The sequence below is a fragment of the Manihot esculenta genome, chromosome 10 (assembly GCF_001659605.2).
Source record: "Manihot esculenta cultivar AM560-2 chromosome 10, M.esculenta_v8, whole genome shotgun sequence".
Classification (NCBI taxonomy): domain Eukaryota; kingdom Viridiplantae; phylum Streptophyta; class Magnoliopsida; order Malpighiales; family Euphorbiaceae; genus Manihot; species Manihot esculenta.
Genome location: NC_035170.2, coordinates 643,634 through 663,555, shown reverse-complemented (window position 1 = coordinate 663,555; position 19,922 = coordinate 643,634). Strand labels below are relative to the sequence as shown.

Sequence of the window (19,922 nt, the reverse complement as noted above, 5' to 3'; positions counted from 1 at the left end):
TCTATATATTTTATGTATTGCTTTTAAGTCCCTACATATATTTTATATTTTTTTATATATATATAATTCATGCATGAGAGAGTTTTATAATTAAATAATAACTGAATTAATTAAAGCACTATAAATTCATAGGCTTTAAAGAATTAACTCTAATCTGTATTAATGGAACATTGAAACTCAAACTAAAATTTCTCAAAAAAGAAATTTCATTGCATAATTAATGTGGTTAGTTCTTAGCCAAGAAATTTTCGATCAACCATATTCATTTTTTTAAATTGAAATTACACTACAAAAAAACAGACTATCAGTGACAGATTTTTCCGTCGCTGAAAGTCAAAAATCCGTCGCTGAAACTTTCAGCGACGGATTTGCGACGGACTCAAGTCCGTCGCTTAAAGTCATGTCGCTAATTTTTTCCGACGGATTACAAGTCCGTCGGAAATATTAGCGACGGATTTCCGAAGGATCTAAACTCCGTCGGAAAATTTTACGACGGCTTTTCCGACGGAAAATTCAGTCGGAAAAATTTAGCGACGAAAAACGTTTGTCGCTAAATCCGTCGAAAATATCAATTTATCCGATAAACATTCCGTCGCTAATCCGTCGGAAATAATTAGCGACGGAAATTTTCCGTCGGAAATCCGTAGGAAATATTAACACATTTTAAAAGTTTTTTCCACAAATCCGCCGCTAATCTGTTAAAATTCAATCACAAAAAATAATTCTTTGTTTTTATTTAGATATTCCCTATATAATCAAATAATTTATAATTAAGAATCATATTGAATATAAATCAAATATCATTCATAATAATTATAAGTAATGTTCATAATACTCAACAATATTCAGAATATTTAAAATAAATCCATAATATTTAACAATGTTCATAAAATTTAAAATAAATTCATAATACTTAACAATCGTCATAAAATTTAAAATAAATCAATTATACTTAACAATGTTCATAAAACTAAAAACTGATCTATGAATTTGTTGAAGCATCTGATAGAGAAGTACAATCAGCAGTTGGATTATGCGGTGAAGATCTTTTTTCGTCCTCAGTCTTTGCTGGCTCCTCAGGCTTGATTACTACTGTCCCTGATTCAGAGACTTCCTCCTTCGAGTTCGACTGCTGGTTCTTATGTTCCCCAGCAACTGCCACAATAGGCTGATCACCCATTATTTTCTCATCTGATCCACAGCCACTAATCTCATCCCAAATATTATCAAAGGACATGGCACCATGCAAAAAGTCAAATCTTCCCTAGTCCATGCCTTCGGGATGGAAAAATCCGATAAAGGACTTGCCAGGAACAACAGAAAGTGATTGAATTGGGACTTGATAGGCATAATACCATGATTGTTATGAAACCAATCAGCAATGACAGCGACAAGTGCTGTACATGCACTCTCACCTGCTGCTCGCTCATTTCGCTGATCAATTGAAGCAAAAAAGACCTCTGTTTGAAGTTTCATGTGCCCATCACGACTTATTATTTCTTTGTGCTCCCAACTACCTATAGCAAAATTGTCATCTCCAAAATCAGAAACTGATGATCGATTTGCGTTTGAATCCTCATCTGCTTTATGAGACTGCAAAAAAGTTGCCATCATTCAGAACTATAACTCATTCTAGTTGGTGTAAGGAATTAATAATAAAAAAAGAGCAAGGAACAAATAACCACAAGAATGCCCTGAATAAATATGCAAAGGTGATCGATGAGGTTATTTTTTAAATACCATCAACTGGAATAAAAACCATAATATAGATTCTTTAAAAGAAAATTAAAAAGAAAAAAGCATAACACGTAAAACATAAGCTGATCATACCCCAAAAACGCCAGCATGTGATTATCGAGTATGGAGCTTTGGACTGACTAGATTTTCAAATTTCTATGGAAAAAAAATTTCGCTGTCTAGGAGACTGAGCAGTGTAATTATCAAGGAGGACAGCATATTGTTAAACTCATCAAAAGGTAATAAAGGCATATTACTACCATTCTCAAAAGTGAAATACTATCATCATTGCAATTATTTCTGGATTGAATAAAATCTCTTGTATCATTAAAAATTGGAAGTCTCATACCAATAAATAAATAAAACTTCGGTCAAATTCACAACTGTGACTATTTTTTAATTGTCAATTATATCCTCAATGTTGAAAGTTTAGATTCAATTGTGGCCATCCCAAGGATATGCATGAATATGAAATTTCACTTAGGATTGCAAAATAGAAATCTTATATAAACCAATCTCGATCCGTAGAGTTAACAGATTTGGGTTAGGAATTGTGTATGAATTGAGATAAATTACTGATTTCATGTTCTAACATTCAGAAAAGCAATTAAAAGCATGCAATTGCTGGACATGTATACCCCAATTAAAGGAATTTTAAACTATTGCACCATTCTTAGTGTCAGTTTTTACTAGGTAGATGCTATCGATTCTGTTTTCATTTCTTTTTAATCACAATTTATTGCTTTACAATATTAAACTAGATATGCATGAAATCCTAAGGGTTGTTACAATTCAAATGATATGCAGAAGTTGGGGATATAATTGATAGTAAAAGAACACATATTGACCAAAATGGCAAAGTTCACCGCCACAATTAGCCCAGAACTAAAATCAGAACAAAAAGCTTCTAAGAATTGCTCCCCAAAACATGCACTCGTCTACTTTATAATCTTCTCTTCATTTTCTCTCCATAGTTACCTAGATTAAAAAGAGATAAGGAGAAAAAGAGAAAAGGATAGAAAATAAAAACATACCATGAGTTCACTATCAGGCTCATGAGTTCACTATCAGGCTCATGGAGAAAAAGATAAAAGGATAGAAAATAAAAGCTTCTAAGATTTTTTAATTTAAAAAAAAAAATTAAAAAGAAAAGGCAAGCCTTCTTTGCTCTCCTGGTGGAAACATAATCTTTTAAAATCTTTACCTTTCTCAGACCAGCTTTAATTGCAGAAAGCTCATCCTTTTCAGTTGAAACAGTTTCTCCTGATTGAGGGGGTGATGAAACAGGAACTATCTCTCTCTGCAATGGCTTTGTGGCTTCTGGAAACCTCAATTCCAACAAGATAAGTGATATCTGTGTGGTTAATACAAAGTTTGAATAAGTGAATTTTGGGAAAGGGAGAAGTTATTGACACTCAAAAAAAAAAAAGAGGGGGGGGAGGGGGGAATTTATCAGCACTTCATCTAATAGTGGAAAAATTCACTAGCATCACCTTCACATAAATATGAAAAACACAAAATCCATGTTTATGTAATCCAAAACAATCAAGAGAGTCATAAATGTACTTGCAGAATCAAGATGGAAATCAGAAAAATTCTAATGCACATACACAAAGCATTGGCTTAGGCTCAGCTGCACCAGCAGGAAGCGAAAGAGGAAGGCTTAATTCCAACTCTTTCTGTTCAGCAGTAGAAGCATATTCAGCAAGGTTCAGCGACGCAGTACCAACAGCAGGAACCTTGTTCTTTGGACTTCCTATCGTGCTCTGAATCAGAAAGCAAACAGCTTAATTCTCCCCAAAGAGGTTTGTTATTTTGTCAACACCCAACAGCAAAAGGGTACTAAGAACATAAAAACTTGAGGAACTTGTAATCAAATTATGCAAATAGAAATAAATACCAGAAATAAGAAGAATTGCAATCAAATGATGATAATAACAAAATAGCTGAAACCAAAAGCAGCAAAATCAACTAACCATGTTTCAAAAAAGATCAAAAAAGAATTGCAATCAAAGGCTTTCAATTCATGTTTCCAACAAGTTTTAATGAGGCGACAGCCACGGGAACAGCAGCGGCGGCGGTGAGTGGCAACGGCAGTGGCAGCTCCAGCAATGGCGACACAGCCGCGACAGCAGGAAAACCAGCAACAATAGCGATGGATAGCGATGGCAGGGCGCGCGATAGCAACTTGTGGCAACCACGGGAACAGCAGCGGCTGCGGCGGCGGCGAGAGTGGAAGGAAGAACGATTCGGCGCTGAGGGGAAGAGAGGAGGGGAAAAGGGTGGCTGAAATTAAAAGAGATGAGGAAAGAGAATATTAGGGTTTTGTTTTTATATTGTTTGCATTTTCTGACAGATTAGCAACGGAATAAATTCTGTCGCTAATATTTTAAAAATCCGTCGCTAATCTGTCGCTAATCCGTCAGAAATTTAAACATAAAATATCCGTCACTGATCCGTCGCTAATTCCGTCGCTAAAATTTTTTTTTTCGACGAAAGTAATTTCCGTCGCTAAATCCGTCACTGATAGTCTGTTTTTTTGTAGTGTTAAAAATTAAAAAATAAAATATAAAATCTCTCAAATTTACTCAAATACATTTTTTTTACTCACTGTTATATCATAGAATTTAAATAATAATAATATTTTAGCAACGGTCTAAAATTATTAATTTAATAATAATAATACAATAATTTAGTAATTTAAATTATTATAATGAAAATTTAATTTTTACTCAATATAATATATTTTAGATAAATGATTTATTGTATATTTAATAAAATTATAATTTAGGAGGACTTTTTTTCATATTTAGTATAAAAAAATATAATTCTTTATTACTGAAAAAAATTCATTTTAAAATACATAATTAATTGCGTACAATTTTCAATCAAAGCATAAAATATTAATAGATTGAAATCTAATTGCAAACAAACATATGAGTGATTTAATTATCTTTTCTACATTTAGACTGACCTATCAATGTTGAATTAATATATTCAACAATTAGTGATGAAAACTAGGTAAGTGCTTGGAAAAATTGCTTAATCAACTGGGAATTTTAATTTTGTAGTCAACTATAATTATATTAATTTGTTGGATTACCTAAAACAATAATAAAATGAAAATTTTATTAATTAGTTTATCAATTTTTCAAAATATATTTTTATATTTTAATATATTTTAAAATAAAAATTAATAATAGTTGTTGTAATTCAGAAATATTTTAATATATTTTTTAAAATAAAAATTAATTAATATTTTTTTTTATATTGTATGAACTATAAATAATATTTTTTCTTAATAAAATATAATAGTAGTTGTTACATGTCTTATTCCAATTGCATTAAACCATTTTCTTTGGATTTTATTTCAGTTTAATTTCCACAAACATATACTAATTACATCATTTGACTATCATCAACCTGTCCCTCTCTTCTTACTTTGTCAACTTTAAGCAAACGCTTTCATATTCTTCTATCTTACATATAAAAAATCCTCGCAAACCGATAGCCCTAAGCAATCATTCCACTCCAAAAATCACCCATTTTGATTTAATTTTCTCTCTAAATTCTTCGTCTCTCATCTTCAATGGCAAAGACTCACAAAACTCAGAAACTAAAACCACTACTCGTACTCTTTTTCCTTCTCGTTTCACTATCTACTCTTTATTCTTCTTCTTCAGCTAGGCTTTTACATGAGCATAACTCTTTATCACAGACCTTAGCAGCATCAGAACCTACTTTGAATCTTGTATTTATCGGCAACGACGTTATTGATTCGCCAGCATCAAACAAAAATTTCAACCATATTTTACCATGTCAAATAGATTCTTTCAAGATGAATTCTACCGCGAAAGATAAAGCGGGACTCACCAAAAAGTATAGACAGAAAATTTCACATGTGCTTGCGAAGAGACAGGTTCCTTACTCTGGACCAAGCAAAAGAACTAATGACATTAGGAAAAAAGATTAAATGCATGTTGTTAATTTGTATTTGTTATTCTTTCTTTAATTTTACAGTGTAATGAATTTTACTCAAATTAATTAAGATACAGTTTTGAGTTTTTCTATTTTTTTCATTATTCTATCAATATAATGGAATTCATGGAATTTATTCTACTATATTTAGTTTATTATTGCTATTATATATTTACTTTTGATAAATAAAAGATGCAAAAACCCACAAAATACATGATTATACTTATTTTCAACAATTTATTAAATCATTTATGGCAGTTTTTTAAAAAAAATAATTAAAAAATTGAACTAAATAAAGCCTCGCTTTGATTATTATGTAAAGGAAAACAAAATTGTTAGCTTCAAAGAGAATACAAGTATGGTTCAAGAAATAATTTCTTCCTCTAATTATATATTTATGATGTTTTAATCAATTTATTGAATTATTAGTTAAATATTTTTTGAATTACGATAACATCTGCGTGTTAAAATCTACCTCTCAAGTTATAAAGTACATTTTGTAAATAAGGCAAGTGATTCACTAATTGATAATGTTAGCTAAACTTGCAGCAATCTTCACACAGGAGAGAGAAGAGCTTTAGAGAGAGAACGTGACAGAGGTGAAGATAGGCAGCGTCGGTTTGACGGGAGGGCTTTGGCTTCCCCCTGTTAATGGGTGTCTAGGTGTATAATTTTGTCTTTGTTCTGTTTTTATTGTTCTAACTTTGGGTGTTTTGTTGATTTTTCGCTTGATGGTTGGGAGAGTTTGCTAGTTTTGGCATTTGTTGGTTTTGGGTACAGGGATTCTCGCTTAGCGAAAGGCTTTCGATCAACAATATCGACGGCATCTCAACGATCGTACTACTACATTCGGTGATTTATGCTTTTTTAAGCCGAGTAATGGCCAAACTCTATAGCATCTATTTCTATTTGGGTGATGGCTTTGTTTCAAGTCTCAATTTTCTAATTTTCATAATTCTAGTGGTCTTTGCTTTTGGTTGATTTCTCGGTTCTCCAATAGTGCTATCTGATTTCTTACATGTAGTTTTTTTAATTTGCTATATGTGAGTGGTTGCATGTTTAATTGTCTCTTTGATTTAATTTATTGTTTTCTTTATTTATTTAAATTCACATGATGCTATAATTTTCTATGATTACTTCCTATAAAACAAAATAACAATTGTTTTGTCTCCTAAACTATTTATAATTTAAGGAAATTTTATCTTTTATTTTAAATTTTTTATAAAACAAATTTCTTTTCATAATCAATCATATTGCAAAAAAAATATGATACTGATAGAAATTAAAAATAATTTTAAAGATATATATAAATATAATATTTTTAAAAAAAATTAAAAATTAAAATCTATAATATTTAAGTATAGATTTAATAAATTTATATATATATTTCTGTCAAATAATTATTTTAAAACATCAATTTTGGTTAATCTAACTCATTTTCCACGAAATGATTACTCCGCCAAAGTAAAAATTATTTACGTAAGTTTAAAATAAAAATATATAATGTTTGTAAAGTTTAATTTATTTTTATAATAAGATAAAATTTATTTGTTTAAACCAAATAATCATAAAAATTCTCTAATTTAATACATTTAAGGGCTAATTGGATAAAAATCACTAGCTGAAGCTCACATCCAAGAAGTCATGGACCTTTCAGTTCTTGCAATGAAAATATAAATTAAAAAAAAATCTAGTATTTTTTTTTAAATGGGATCGGGGATTGAGAGAATAGATCTAAAAATCTTTTAAATTTATTCAGATATCTGTGGATTCAAAAAAAAAATCTAGCATTAATAAGTTTAAGGGAGATTTACAATTTAACCTCTGAGTATTGCCATTATTAACAAATCAGTCCCTATATTTTTAGAAATCTATTAAAACGTCCTTATTTTTTCTATCCGTCAAGGAAATAATCATTCCGTCTATTTTTGCCATTAAAAATATAGTAAAAGACTAAATTACCCCTTTTTTTTCCCCTCCTTTTTCTTCTTCATCAATTCTTCCTCCTTTTTATTCTTCTTCTGCTTCTTCTTCTTTTTCTTCATCTTCTTCTTTTTTGAAGAGGAGGAGGAGGAGGAGAGACTATTTCATTGACTGAAATAAACGATAAAAACGTTTTAATAAATGTGAGAAAAAATAAGGATTATTTCGTTGACAAAAAAAAAGATAAGGACGTTTTAATATATATGAGAAAAGATAATGACGTTTTAATAGATTTCTGAAAATATAGGGAGTGATAATTTCCATCAATCGATGAGGAGGGACTATTTCGTTGACGGAAAAAAACGATAATTACGTTTTAATAGATATGAGAAAAGATAGACACTATTTCATTAACGGAAAAAAATTATAAAAATGTTTCAATAGATATGAAAAAAAATAAAAACGTTTTAATAGATTTTTGAAAATGTAGGGACTGATTTATTAATAATAGTAATATTCAAGTACTAAATAAGGGGTTTTATTTGAAAGTAAAATTGAATTTTAAAAATTTTCTCTCTCCTCCTTTATTTAATTTTAATGAAAAAATAAATAGAAAAACTATTTCATTTATGGAAGAAAATATAAGAATGTTACAAAAATTGACTTGTTAATAATGAAAATACTCACAGATTAAATTATAAATTTTTCTAAGTTTAATTTCATTTAAAGTAATATTTATTAGATTGAATGTAAGCGATAGATTTTTAATAGGAGAGTAAAACAATGGTAAAATTATATACAACCAAATATAAGTGAAAATTTTAAATTTAAATACAAGATTGAATATATCTTTTAAGATTAAAGACTCAGTTTCCTCATCAGGAAATACTTAATTTTCACAATAAATAAATAAAAGACTCTTCTCAAGTTTTGGCTACCCTGTTTGTTTCTGGTTTGCGCTGAGAGAGAGAGAGAGGAGACTGAAGAAATCTTTAACAATTTCTACTTACCGATGCAATTGATTTTCAAATATGTAGTAGGTTGTATTGCATTAACACTATAAGAAATTCCTAAATTACCAACGGACAATTCCGTTGGTAAATACTGATAATCCGTTGGTGAAACGGATCACCAACGGATCTGTGACGGATTAAGTCCGTCGGAAAAATCCTCGTTGGTAATTTTAATTATTAACGGAAATTTGTACCCGTGAGTGACAGTTACGGATCACCAACGGAATTTTCCGTTGGTGACAGTGACGGATCACCAACGGAAATTCCGTTGGTGATAGTGACAGATCACCAACGGAAATTCCGTTGGTGACAGTAACGGATCACCAATGGAATTTTCCGTTGGTGACAGTGACAGATGTTTGGTTACTAATCCGTTAGTGAATAAAAATACAGAATTACACATCCCTACCCCTACCCCTACATATACATCCATATACATCCATCTGTACCCTGTATATTCATATACATCCACATCCACATTCATATACATCCACATCCATCTATATCCTGTACACTCATATACATGCATTTGTACCTGTACCCTGTACATTCATATACATCCATTTGTATATTCATATAATAAAAATACTATAAACAGACAAAACTAAATTACTCATTAAAATATATAAAAAACGTAATGAATTTGTACTACAATTATATTTTGGAAAAAAAATTATAAACTGGTCATAACAAAATGTACATACTAAACTAAACTAGCTAGCTCATTATCTGTATCATCATCACTATCTGTATGATGATCACCAATGACAGGAGCATCATCACGCCGCTGCTGTGGAGACGGAGCTGGAGGTGCCGTAGGATCAGATGTCTGAGTGGATGTCCCAATACCCTGTTGTGCCATCATCCTATGCATAAACGTCTGCAACTCGTCCAGCCTTGTGGTAATTCGACTATTCTCTGTCTCTAGCCAATCAATTTTATTCTGCATCCTGTTCATTGTTTCAATTGTAGGAGGATCCACTGGGGGTGCAGACGTGTATGATGCAGAACAATGAGCTGGCTCATGAAAATATGCTGAGGCCTGGGACCTTAACCCATAAACTCGACTCTTTTTCTGTCCGCCAACCGCTTCGTAGTACAGTTGGGCCTCATTTATGGGCGTTGGCTCATTGCTTCCCTCCTGTTGATGTGTAGCAGCCTCCTTCAGCTGTACGTATTTATCCTGCATTATAATTTTAAAGTAACATATAAGTAAAACAATTTACGTCAATCAAAATTGTTAATAACTACATTTAAGATGAACTTACATAAATAGCTTTTGATCTCGCATCAACAAACTCCTCCGTCCCCTTTCTCTTATGTGTGGCCTCAAAAAGCTCATGCGGATGTGGTTCTTTGCCTAGTCTTTCCCTCTGTTACCAATTATAAGAATTGTAGCATTTGTCATCGAACCAAAATATTTATAAGAAGATAATTATAAAATAAAAGTTATAAGAAATACCATCCTCCGCTGGTGGGTGTACTGTGAAACAGAACCGCATGCGTGCCTGGAAATGCCAGATCCTGAACCTCCAGCCTCACTGCGCCTATTGGCAGAAAACTTCTCACACTTCTCTTTGTATTCAGAAGTGTTCCAAGTTTCCTGCCACTTCCTCAAAACATAATCAGGGGTTGCAAGATTCTTCGCCTTTCCTTTTCGGATTTCCCACATTAAGCCCCTGTATCGCTCAGCTGCCTTTTTCTGCCAGGCAATTTTTACTAAGCTGTCAATTGCTTGGTCCCATAGAAAGTATTTCTGCAAAAAGATTACATTTTATGATTAGATAGTAATTAAACAGTTCAAAAATAGATGATAAACTGATAAAATAAATATGCTTCACCTTGAATTCCTGCCAATAAAACTCCTTGGTTTCATTGGGCACAATCTTCCAACAGTGGCCTTCCTCGACCAATCTTTCTTTCACTATCAGAGTTATCCTGCGGCTGCACATCTCCGACGGATGCAAACTACATGAACAAGATAATTTTGAGTAAGTAAATGGTAACATTTAAAATATTGTAAATTAATAAACAATTAATTATTACTTGTTGTTAATGAGTGAAATAGTCTGTCTGAATGACTGTGTTCCGCCTACAGCAGTGGTCGATGCAGCTGATGCTGGAGCAGATGCAAGAGCAAATGATAGAGTAGATGCTGATGCAGATCCTGTCCCTCTAGCGGATGCAGTACCAGAAGGGGATGCATAATGAGGTGAATGTGTATGTGATACCGGTGGTCGTGGAGCTGCAGTAGGGTGGTGAGGATGTAAACTGTGACGGTGAGGTGGTGGAAGGGGACGGGGAAGCTGTGCATCGGCAGATGGTGTAACTGGTGTATATGATCGATCTATATGAGATGGCTGTACACTGGATGCAAGTGGTACCCATATCTGAAGTTCCGTATCCCCAAGTCCCGTCGGTGCCCGTGGTATATGCGCCTCATGCTCATGTCCGTCATCTGTATTCGCGTCCTCTTGACTTGCACTTGCAGGAAGTTGAACCCGTCCTCTGGGCTTGCTAACCCTTCCACGTCCCCTCATCTGTGAATAAACAAAAAATGTCATAGTCAAAAATAATATAAAGTTCATAAACATTATATTAAATATATACAAATGTATTAAGGTACTCACTGAGTAATAAAAGAAATATACAACTCCAAACTTCTTTAGTATATAGATGAATTTAGTCTGATTCATATGAATTGTACTCATTATCACCGTCTGCATCTGCATCAGAATTAGGGTCACTAAGGAATTCGTCTTCATCTGTCGAAACGTCATCATGAATCTCAGTCATTCCTCCGCTAGGATCATTCAGGCAGTGTTGTTGATTAATATCATCGATATTTACTTCAGCATAATCTATGTCATCTTCTTGAAAAGGTTCATATGTCTTTGAAGACGTTTGAGATACTTCAACAACGGGTCTACCTTTAACTTTCATCACAGCCCACCAATCATTTTTGTCACGACGCTTGCTCGGGTATGAAGCATAAACGACTTGTGTTGCCTGAGAGGCCAATACAAATGGCTCGTACTTACTGTATCTACGCTTATTGTTAATATCAACAATTCTATACTGTCGGTGCACCTTGGTGCCCGTATTTGGTGTTGGATCAAACCAGTCACATTTGAAAAGTACAGTCCGCTTAATTGGTAGCCCTGGATACTCCAATCGCAACACCTCGACCAACTGTCCATAGTAGTCACTTTCTTCAGAACCGTAATTACTCCCTTTTATACATACACCAAAATTCATTGAGTTACTACTTGAATTTCCATTGATTGTGTTGAATTTACATCCATTAACACAATACCCATTAAAAGTGGTGACACTTCTGAGTGGTCCCTTCGCCACATCTTGCATAAGCTAATTTTGTACATTGTTTGGCGATTCATGGGCATACTTGTAAAACCATTTGACAAAGTCTCTCTCTAGTTTTTCATCAACAGCTGCATCTGTGATATTTGGTTGTGTCGACTTTACTCGCTCCACATAAATACTATACATACAAAGAAACAAGTAATGTTTAACAATAATGTACAATATAAGAGGTATTAGACTATTAGTATAACTACCAATACTTACTCAATATATGTTTTCACCTCTGGACAATTTAATAGAATATATGTTTGAGCGGCTTGGATTTCATCTTCAGTCATATATCTGGATTTTCCTTTTCCGATAGTTCTACCTGTGCATTTGAATATGCTTAATTTACCTGGTATGTCATCATCAGATACAAATTCATGCAAGTTGCGTGGAACCTTTCGATGTCTGGTCATTACATGTGCTTCAAAGTAGTGAGCAGAAAATGCACTTGCTTCTTCTACCAAGTAAGCATTGCATATTGAACCTTCAACCCTTGCTTTATTTTTAACATTGTTCTTTAACTTTCTCAAGTACCTAGTGTGTGGAAACAAAAATTATATATGTTTACTATGTAATTCATCATGGTAAGGAGTGCGAGTAAATATTTAGTACGTGTACCTCTCAAATGGGTACATCCACCGATATTGTACTGGTCCTGCAATTAATGCCTCATATGCAAGGTGTACTGGTAAATGTTCCATTGAATCAAACAGACTTGGAGGAAAAACTCGTTCAAGCTTACAAAGGATCACAGGAATTTGTTTATGTAACCGTTGCATGTCCCCATTAGTAAGTGTAGTTAAGGTGAGTTCTCTAAAGAAATTGCTAAGCTTTGTTTTTGGTTGCCAAACATTATTTGGTAAGAACTCTCTGAGAGCTATAGGAAGAATTCGTTGCATGAAAACATGACAGTCGTGGCTTTTCATACCAAAAAGTCTAAGCTTCCGACTATCAACACATCTCCCTAGATTGGAAACAAATCCGTCAGGGAATTTGAGTGTTTTAAGCCAATCACACAGTATCACCTTCGATTGGTTATCCAAACAATAACATGCTTTTGGATATTTCCCGCTAATTGGATCTTTCTTCAATTCTGGTCTCCTACATATTTCATTTAAACCTTCCCTTAATTTTATATTGTCTTTTGTCTTCCCCTCCACATTCATAACTGTATTAAAAATATTTTCAAATACATTCTTTTCAATGTGCATGACATCAAGATTGTGGCGAATCATATTTGAAGACCAATATGGCAAATCCCATAATATGCTCCGCTTACGCCAACCAGTTATCTTTGAAAGCCGACAATTTATTTCATGACTGTCAATGTCTATAACCCGCCTCAACCCAATTTGCTCAATTTCTTTTAGCAAGTATTCCCCAGTTCTAATTGGCGGTGGTGACTTCGATACACATTTGTTTTTAATAAAAGATGTCTTGTTTCGACGGAAAGGGTGGTCGTCAGGCAAGAACTTCCGATGACTGTCAAACCATGTTTGTTTACCCCCCCTTCGTAATGTAAATGCATCTGTGTTTTCCATACAGTAGGGACATGCAGTGCGTCCTGCAGTGCTCCACCCTGAGAGCATTGAATAAGCAGGGAAGTCACTTATAGTCCAAATTAATGCAGCACGCATAGTAAAATTGTTCTGTTGGAAAGCATCGTAAGTATTAACACCAGTTGCCCAAAGTTCTTTCAATTCTTGCACTAATGGCTGCATGTACACATCAAGCTTCTCTTTCGGATTCTTGGGACCAGGTATTATAATTGTCAGGAACATGTACTCATCTTTCATACACATACCTGGTGGCAAATTGTATGGAGTTAGTATTACTAGCCATGAAGAATACTGTTGCCCAGATTGACCGAATGGTTGAAATCCATCAGTGCAAAGGCCAAGTCTGACATTTCGGGCCTCCAGTGCGAAGGTTGGATGAGTTTGGTTGAAATGCTTCCAAGCAGGAGCATCTGAACAGTGGCGCATCACCCCATTCTCAGTTGCATGGTCATTGTGCCAAGTCATATACTTAGCTGTAACACATGACGCATAAAGTCTTTGCAAACGTGGTGTAATGGGGAAGTAATACATCTTTTTGTATGGTATTTGACTCCCTTTCCCCAAGTTGTGCTTCAAGCGTTTGAACCTTTCATGGTCACAAAATTTGCATCGTGTAAGTTCTTTATCATTTTCCCAAAAAATCATACAACCATTCGCACAACAGTGTATCTTTTGTACAGGAAGCCCCAATCCTCGGACTAGTCTCTTTGTTGAGTAAAAGCTGTCCGTCATGACATTGTCACTCGGTAACATCTCCTTCATGAGTTCACAAATCTGATCAAAACACTGTTCTGAGAAATGATGTTCCGCCTTCAGATTTAGTAAACGTGAAACAGCTGATAACTGGGAGTGAGTTTCACAGCCAGGCCATAATTCTTGCTTAGATGCATTTAACATATCATACAGTTTATGTGCAGCCGAGTTTGGCATCTCATATGTATCATTATGCATTACATGACAACTTGTTGCATCCATGACCATGTCCTCAAAACGATTGAAATTTGGGTGATTAACACTGTCAGAACCATAAGACATGTCTAAATCTGTATCACCATATCCGTCATGCACTTCAGTTTCATCGTGCAAATACCAAACAAGGTAATTTTGAACAAAACCATGCTTCATTAAATGATATTTAACTGTATTTTCATCTTGAAAGCTACGGTTCTGACACTTAAATCGATTACAAGGACAACGGATCTGATCGCCATTTAAATATTCTGTGCAGGTCTTAGCTTTCTCTAGAAATTCATTGATACCCTCTAAATATCTGGGATTCAGTAAACCGTCTATGAGAGGAGCATACATCCAACTTCGTTCAGTAGTCATATTAACTACAATTAATATGCTGATATGAAAACAAATAACTTATAAACCCTATCTTCGAACAGAGCCTGAAAACCAACAATTAAATTGTGCATTATATCAAAATGATAATCTGATAACTACATTCATTTTGGAACTAAATATTAACATAAATTTGAACTTGCCTGATATCAATGGCAGTATCTTCTACTGGAGGGGAAGGTGGCGGGGCAGTATAACCAGGTTGGTTAGGCTGTTAATGAGAAATTATAGCAATCAGTATATGTATTCAGCCATCATCCATATTAAAAATGCATCATGTTTGGAATATCTACCTATCCACGCACACTTAGTGTAAATTCAAACACATGCACCAAAAAAATTTCACAATGCAATTAGATTTCAATTTCACTGCCAATGTGCACCTGCTGGTGTATTTACTTGTGCACTTGCTGGTGCACTCAGGTGCACACTTTAAATTGTACCTGCTGGTGCACTTGGCAAGTGCACCAGCAGGTTTACTTGAAATGTGCACCTGCTGGTGCACTACCTGCTGGTGCACTTGTGCACCTGCTGGTGCACTACCTGCTGGTGCACTTGTGCACCTGCTGGTGCACTTGCCAAGTGCACCAGCAGGTGCACAAGTGCACCAGCAGGTGCACATGGCAAGTGCACCAGCAGGTGCACAAGTGCACCAGCAGGTGCACCAGCATGTGCACCAGCATGTGCACTTGTCCAAGTGCACCTGCTGGTGCACAAGGCAAGTGCACCAGCAGGTGCACAAGTGCACCAGCAGGTGCACAAGTGCACCAGCAGGTGCACAAGTGCACCAGCATGTGCACTTGTGCACCTGCTGGTGCACTTCCAATTGTGCACCTGCTGGTGCACTTGCGAAGTGCACCAGCAGGTGCATTTCCAATTGTGCACCTGCTGGTGCACTTGCCAGTGCACCAGCAGGTGCAATGTCAAAATGCACCTGTTGGTGCACTTGCGAAGTGCACCAGCAGGTGCATTTTCAATTGTGCACCTGCTGGTGCACTTGCCAAGTGCAGCAGCAGGTGCATTTCCAATTGTGCACCAGCAGGTGCAATTTCAAAATGCACCTGCTGGTGCACTTGTGTAGTGCACCAGCAGGTGCAATGTCAAAATGCAAGGAAAAAAAAAAGGGCTTGAAAAAAAAATCTATGATGGGAACGGGTTGAGCAAAGAAATTAAACAAGCATAAATGTATCATAAAATTAACAAGCAAAAAATTAAACAAGCAAAAAATTACAAAAAATCTAAGAAATTTGAAATCGTGGAGTGGGAAATTCGACGGTGGATGGCGGCGAACCTTTTGATGGCGGTGGACGTTGGATGAACAGGGCAGTGAACGGCCGAGAGGTTGGACCCAAGTTCCGATTTCAGTGAGCCCGTGGATATTGATGCTGAGAATAAGCTCCGTTGTCGACGGTCGATGGCGGCGAACCGTTGATGGCGGCGAACCGTTGATGGCGGCGGACGATGGATGCACTTGGCAGTGAACGACGGAAAGGTTGGAGGCAACTTCAGATTTCAGTGATTTTGATTTTAAGGAATTAGGGATTTCATTTAAGACTGGGATTTTGGCTCCAAAATTTTCACTAACGGATTACTGACGGATGGCTTCATCCGTTAGTAGTCCGTTAGTATTACTAACGGAATCACAAACCGTTGGTGAATCCGTTAGAATCACTAACGGATTTCAAACCGTTGGTGAATCCGTTAGTATCATTAATGGATTTCAAACCGTTGGTGAATCCGTTAGTGATACTAACGGATTTACCATCCGTTAGTGAAATCCATTAGTGAAATTGTGAATTCTTGTAGTGTAATATTCACGAATATGATGCATTGCAAAATATGTTGTTGGTGTGGATGAATCTTGAATGATCCTCTAGCCCTCAGTACGATATGAAACGATATGATATGACATGGTATGATATGAGATAGAAAGACCAGGTCGCCCCTGGCACTATGTTAAATGTAAGCGAACACTAGGTGAGGCCTAATCGCCCCTGGTGTAGTTTGACATGTTATGATATGAGTTAAGTAAGCGAATACTAGGTGTGGCCTCATCGCCCCTGGTATAGTTGGACATATTACGGTATGTTGAGGGCTATTGGTGACTAGTTCATCCTTGATGTGATATGTTTGTGATGTGATGCATTCCATGATAGCATACTTTAAAATGAACTGTTTTTCTTGTATGGTTTCCGCTCACTGGGCTTTAGAGCTCACCCCTCTCCCCTAACCCCAGGTATGCAGGGTCGGAGATCGTTCAGGAAGTCACCAGGCTACGACTATGGTTTTGATGTGTAATAGAATAGTAGTGGACATGATGTAATGTAAGTTTATGTAATGATGTAAAAGAGTTGTCTTACAAAATGATATTTTGTTATATGTTCAGAGTTATAGTATTGTGCTTGGCCCGAGTTGGATAATCCCTTTGGACATGAGTTTTATTTTTATGTTGATGTATGTGTTGGACCGAGTTTGACATAGGGTATGCTGACCCTAGGGGTTCTATGAATTCAGTCATAGTGCATACGCAGGACAAGCTGGTTAAAGGTAACGTTTTAAATGTTTTATGGAAATGTTTGTTGTAACATCCTCTGGGCCCACAACAGTAGATATTGTCCGCTTTTGGGTTCGAGGGCCTTGGCCCAGCCTTCCCCTCACGGTTTTGTTTCTAAGGGTTCACGCAAGCGTCCTTCCCCTCAAAACGCGTCTACTGTGGTCTCTTAGGGCTTGCCCTTATAAGGCTTCCCCCCTCCTTACCTCTTTCCGATGTGGGATACTTTTAATCCACCTCATAGGGCTTCTACCCCCATAAGGCCTGAGCATCCTCGCTCAGCACACCGTACTCATGAGGCCCAGGCTCTGATACCAATTGTAACATCCTCTGGGCCCACAACAGTAGATATTGTCCGCTTTTGGGTTCGAGGGCCTTGGCCCAGCCTTCCCCTCACGGTTTTGTTTCTAAGGGTTCACACAAGCGTCCTTCCCCTCAAAACGCGTCTACTGTGGTCTCTTGGGGCTTGCCCTTATAAGGCTTCCCCCCTCTTTACCTCTTTCCGATGTGGGATACTTTTAATCCACCTCATAGGGCTTCTACCCCCCATAAGGCCTGAGCGTCCTTGCTCAGCACACCGTACTCATGAGGCCCAGGCTCTGATACCAATTGTAACATCCTCTGGGCCCACAACAGTAGATATTGTCCGCTTTTGGGTTCGAGGGCCTTGGCCCAGCCTTCCCCTCACGGTTTTGTTTCTAAGGGTTCACGCAAGCGTCCTTCCCCTCAAAACGCGTCTACTGTGGTCTCTTGGGGCTTGCTCTTATAAGGCTTCCCCCCTCCTTACCTCTTTCCGATGTGGAATACTTTTAATCCACCTCATAGGGCTTCTACCCCCCATAAGGCCTGAGCGTCCTTGCTCAGCACACCGTACTCATGAGGCCCAGGCTCTGATACCAATTGTAACATCCTCTGGGCCCACAACAGTAGATATTGTCCGCTTTTGGGTTCGAGGGCCTTGGCCCAGCCTTCCCCTCACGGTTTTGTTTCTAAGGGTTCACGCAAGCGTCCTTCCCCTCAAAACGCGTCTACTGTGGTCTCTTGGGGCTTGCTCTTATAAGGCTTCCCCCCTCCTTACCTCTTTCCGATGTGGAATACTTTTAATCCACCTCATAGGGCTTCTACCCCCCCATAAGGCCTGAGCGTCCTCGCTCAGCACACCGTACTCATGAGGCCCAGGCTCTGATACCAATTGTAACATCCTCTGGGCCCACAACAGTAGATATTGTCCGCTTTTGGGTTCGAGGGCCTTGGCCCAGCCTTCCCCTCACGGTTTTGTTTCTAAGGGTTCACGCAAGCGTCCTTCCCCTCAAAACGCGTCTACTGTGGTCTCTTGGGGCTTGCCCTTATAAGGCTTCCCCCCTCCTTACCTCTTTCCGATGTGGGCCCAGAGGATGTTACATTTATTCATGTTTGGGATTATACCGACTGTACAGGTTGCTTAGTAGGCTTGCTACGGGACCCGGCGGCTTTATGCCGATCTGGATCCTAGCGCCGGTAGCGGTCCGATTTTCGGATCGTTACAGAATGGTATCAGAGCCCTAGGTTCACATGGTCGGACCTATAGTGTGTCGGGCTCATAGAGGTTATAGAAGGGCAAGCACAATAGGAAAGATCATGTCCACTAGGATAGGATGTGGAGTCCTGTCTTGTATGATGATGTGAAATGCCATGATGATATGCATGTGCATTAATGTTATGCTATGTATGTGATGTATGTGATGCGGGTTCATGTGTCTGCACATGAACCATTTGATGTTAATGTTTATGTGGTATGTTGTGCTTTCAGAAGTCAAGATGAGAGGAACTCGTCGATCTGCTAGATTGACTGGAGCTCCGCCAGAGAATGAGGGCATGGATGCCCATTCCCCTGCTCTGCAGAGGGTAAGATCTTGTAGGACAATCAGGGAAGGTACATCAAGGGACCCTAGAAGGTCTTTTGATGCAAGTCAGAGGAGATCAGTTCAGGGTGATATGTCAGCAGATGTGATGGAAACAGAGGAGGATAACCAAAGAAGAGATAGTAGTTTGGGCATGAGTATGTGAGTAGAGGATATGGGAGAGTCCCAAGGAGGCACTCAGGCCTCAGGCTTTGTTCCACCATAGTATCCACCCTACCCGCAAGGGCCAGGGTATCCGATGGGAGGTACATCGGATTTCTTTAGCTATGACCCATATCCCACCTTTATGCCCTATCCTCCCTTTTGCCCACCGTACCCACAGTACCCCATGTTTCCACCCTCATCTTTCTACCCAGGTCCAGCAAATCCAAACCCAGGGAATGCTGCACCTCCTCCTCCACCAGCAGAACCAATAGTCCCTGATGTCCAGATACCCAAACCTGGTTCAGCAGTTGGGGATAAAGTAAAGATGACAGACTACCTAAAGTTGGATGCCCCCAAGTTTGAATCAGGTGATGACCCTTTTGAGTACCTCAGAACG

General features: G+C 37.1%; 2 protein-coding genes across 2 annotated transcripts; both read right to left on the bottom strand.

Moving 5' to 3' along the window:
- Nucleotides 1–928: 928 nt before the first annotated feature.
- On the bottom strand, nt 929–4,017 carry LOC122724885. The gene is made up of 4 exons (XM_043960835.1): nt 3,714–4,017; nt 3,348–3,503; nt 2,942–3,091; nt 929–1,593 (listed from the first exon to the last, which is right to left on the bottom strand). The coding sequence occupies exons 1-4, from the start codon at nt 3,714–3,716 to the stop codon at nt 1,180–1,182; spliced, it is 723 nt and encodes a 240-aa protein (XP_043816770.1). The 5' UTR covers nt 3,717–4,017; the 3' UTR covers nt 929–1,179.
- A 5,337-nt stretch (nt 4,018–9,354) lies between these two features.
- LOC110623973 lies at nt 9,355–11,715 on the bottom strand. The gene is made up of 6 exons (XM_043961121.1): nt 11,282–11,715; nt 10,698–11,191; nt 10,493–10,619; nt 10,114–10,407; nt 9,920–10,024; nt 9,355–9,834 (listed from the first exon to the last, which is right to left on the bottom strand). The coding sequence occupies exons 1-6, from the start codon at nt 11,432–11,434 to the stop codon at nt 9,355–9,357; spliced, it is 1,653 nt and encodes a 550-aa protein (XP_043817056.1). The 5' UTR covers nt 11,435–11,715.
- Between the last annotated feature and the right edge of the window lie 8,207 nt (nt 11,716–19,922).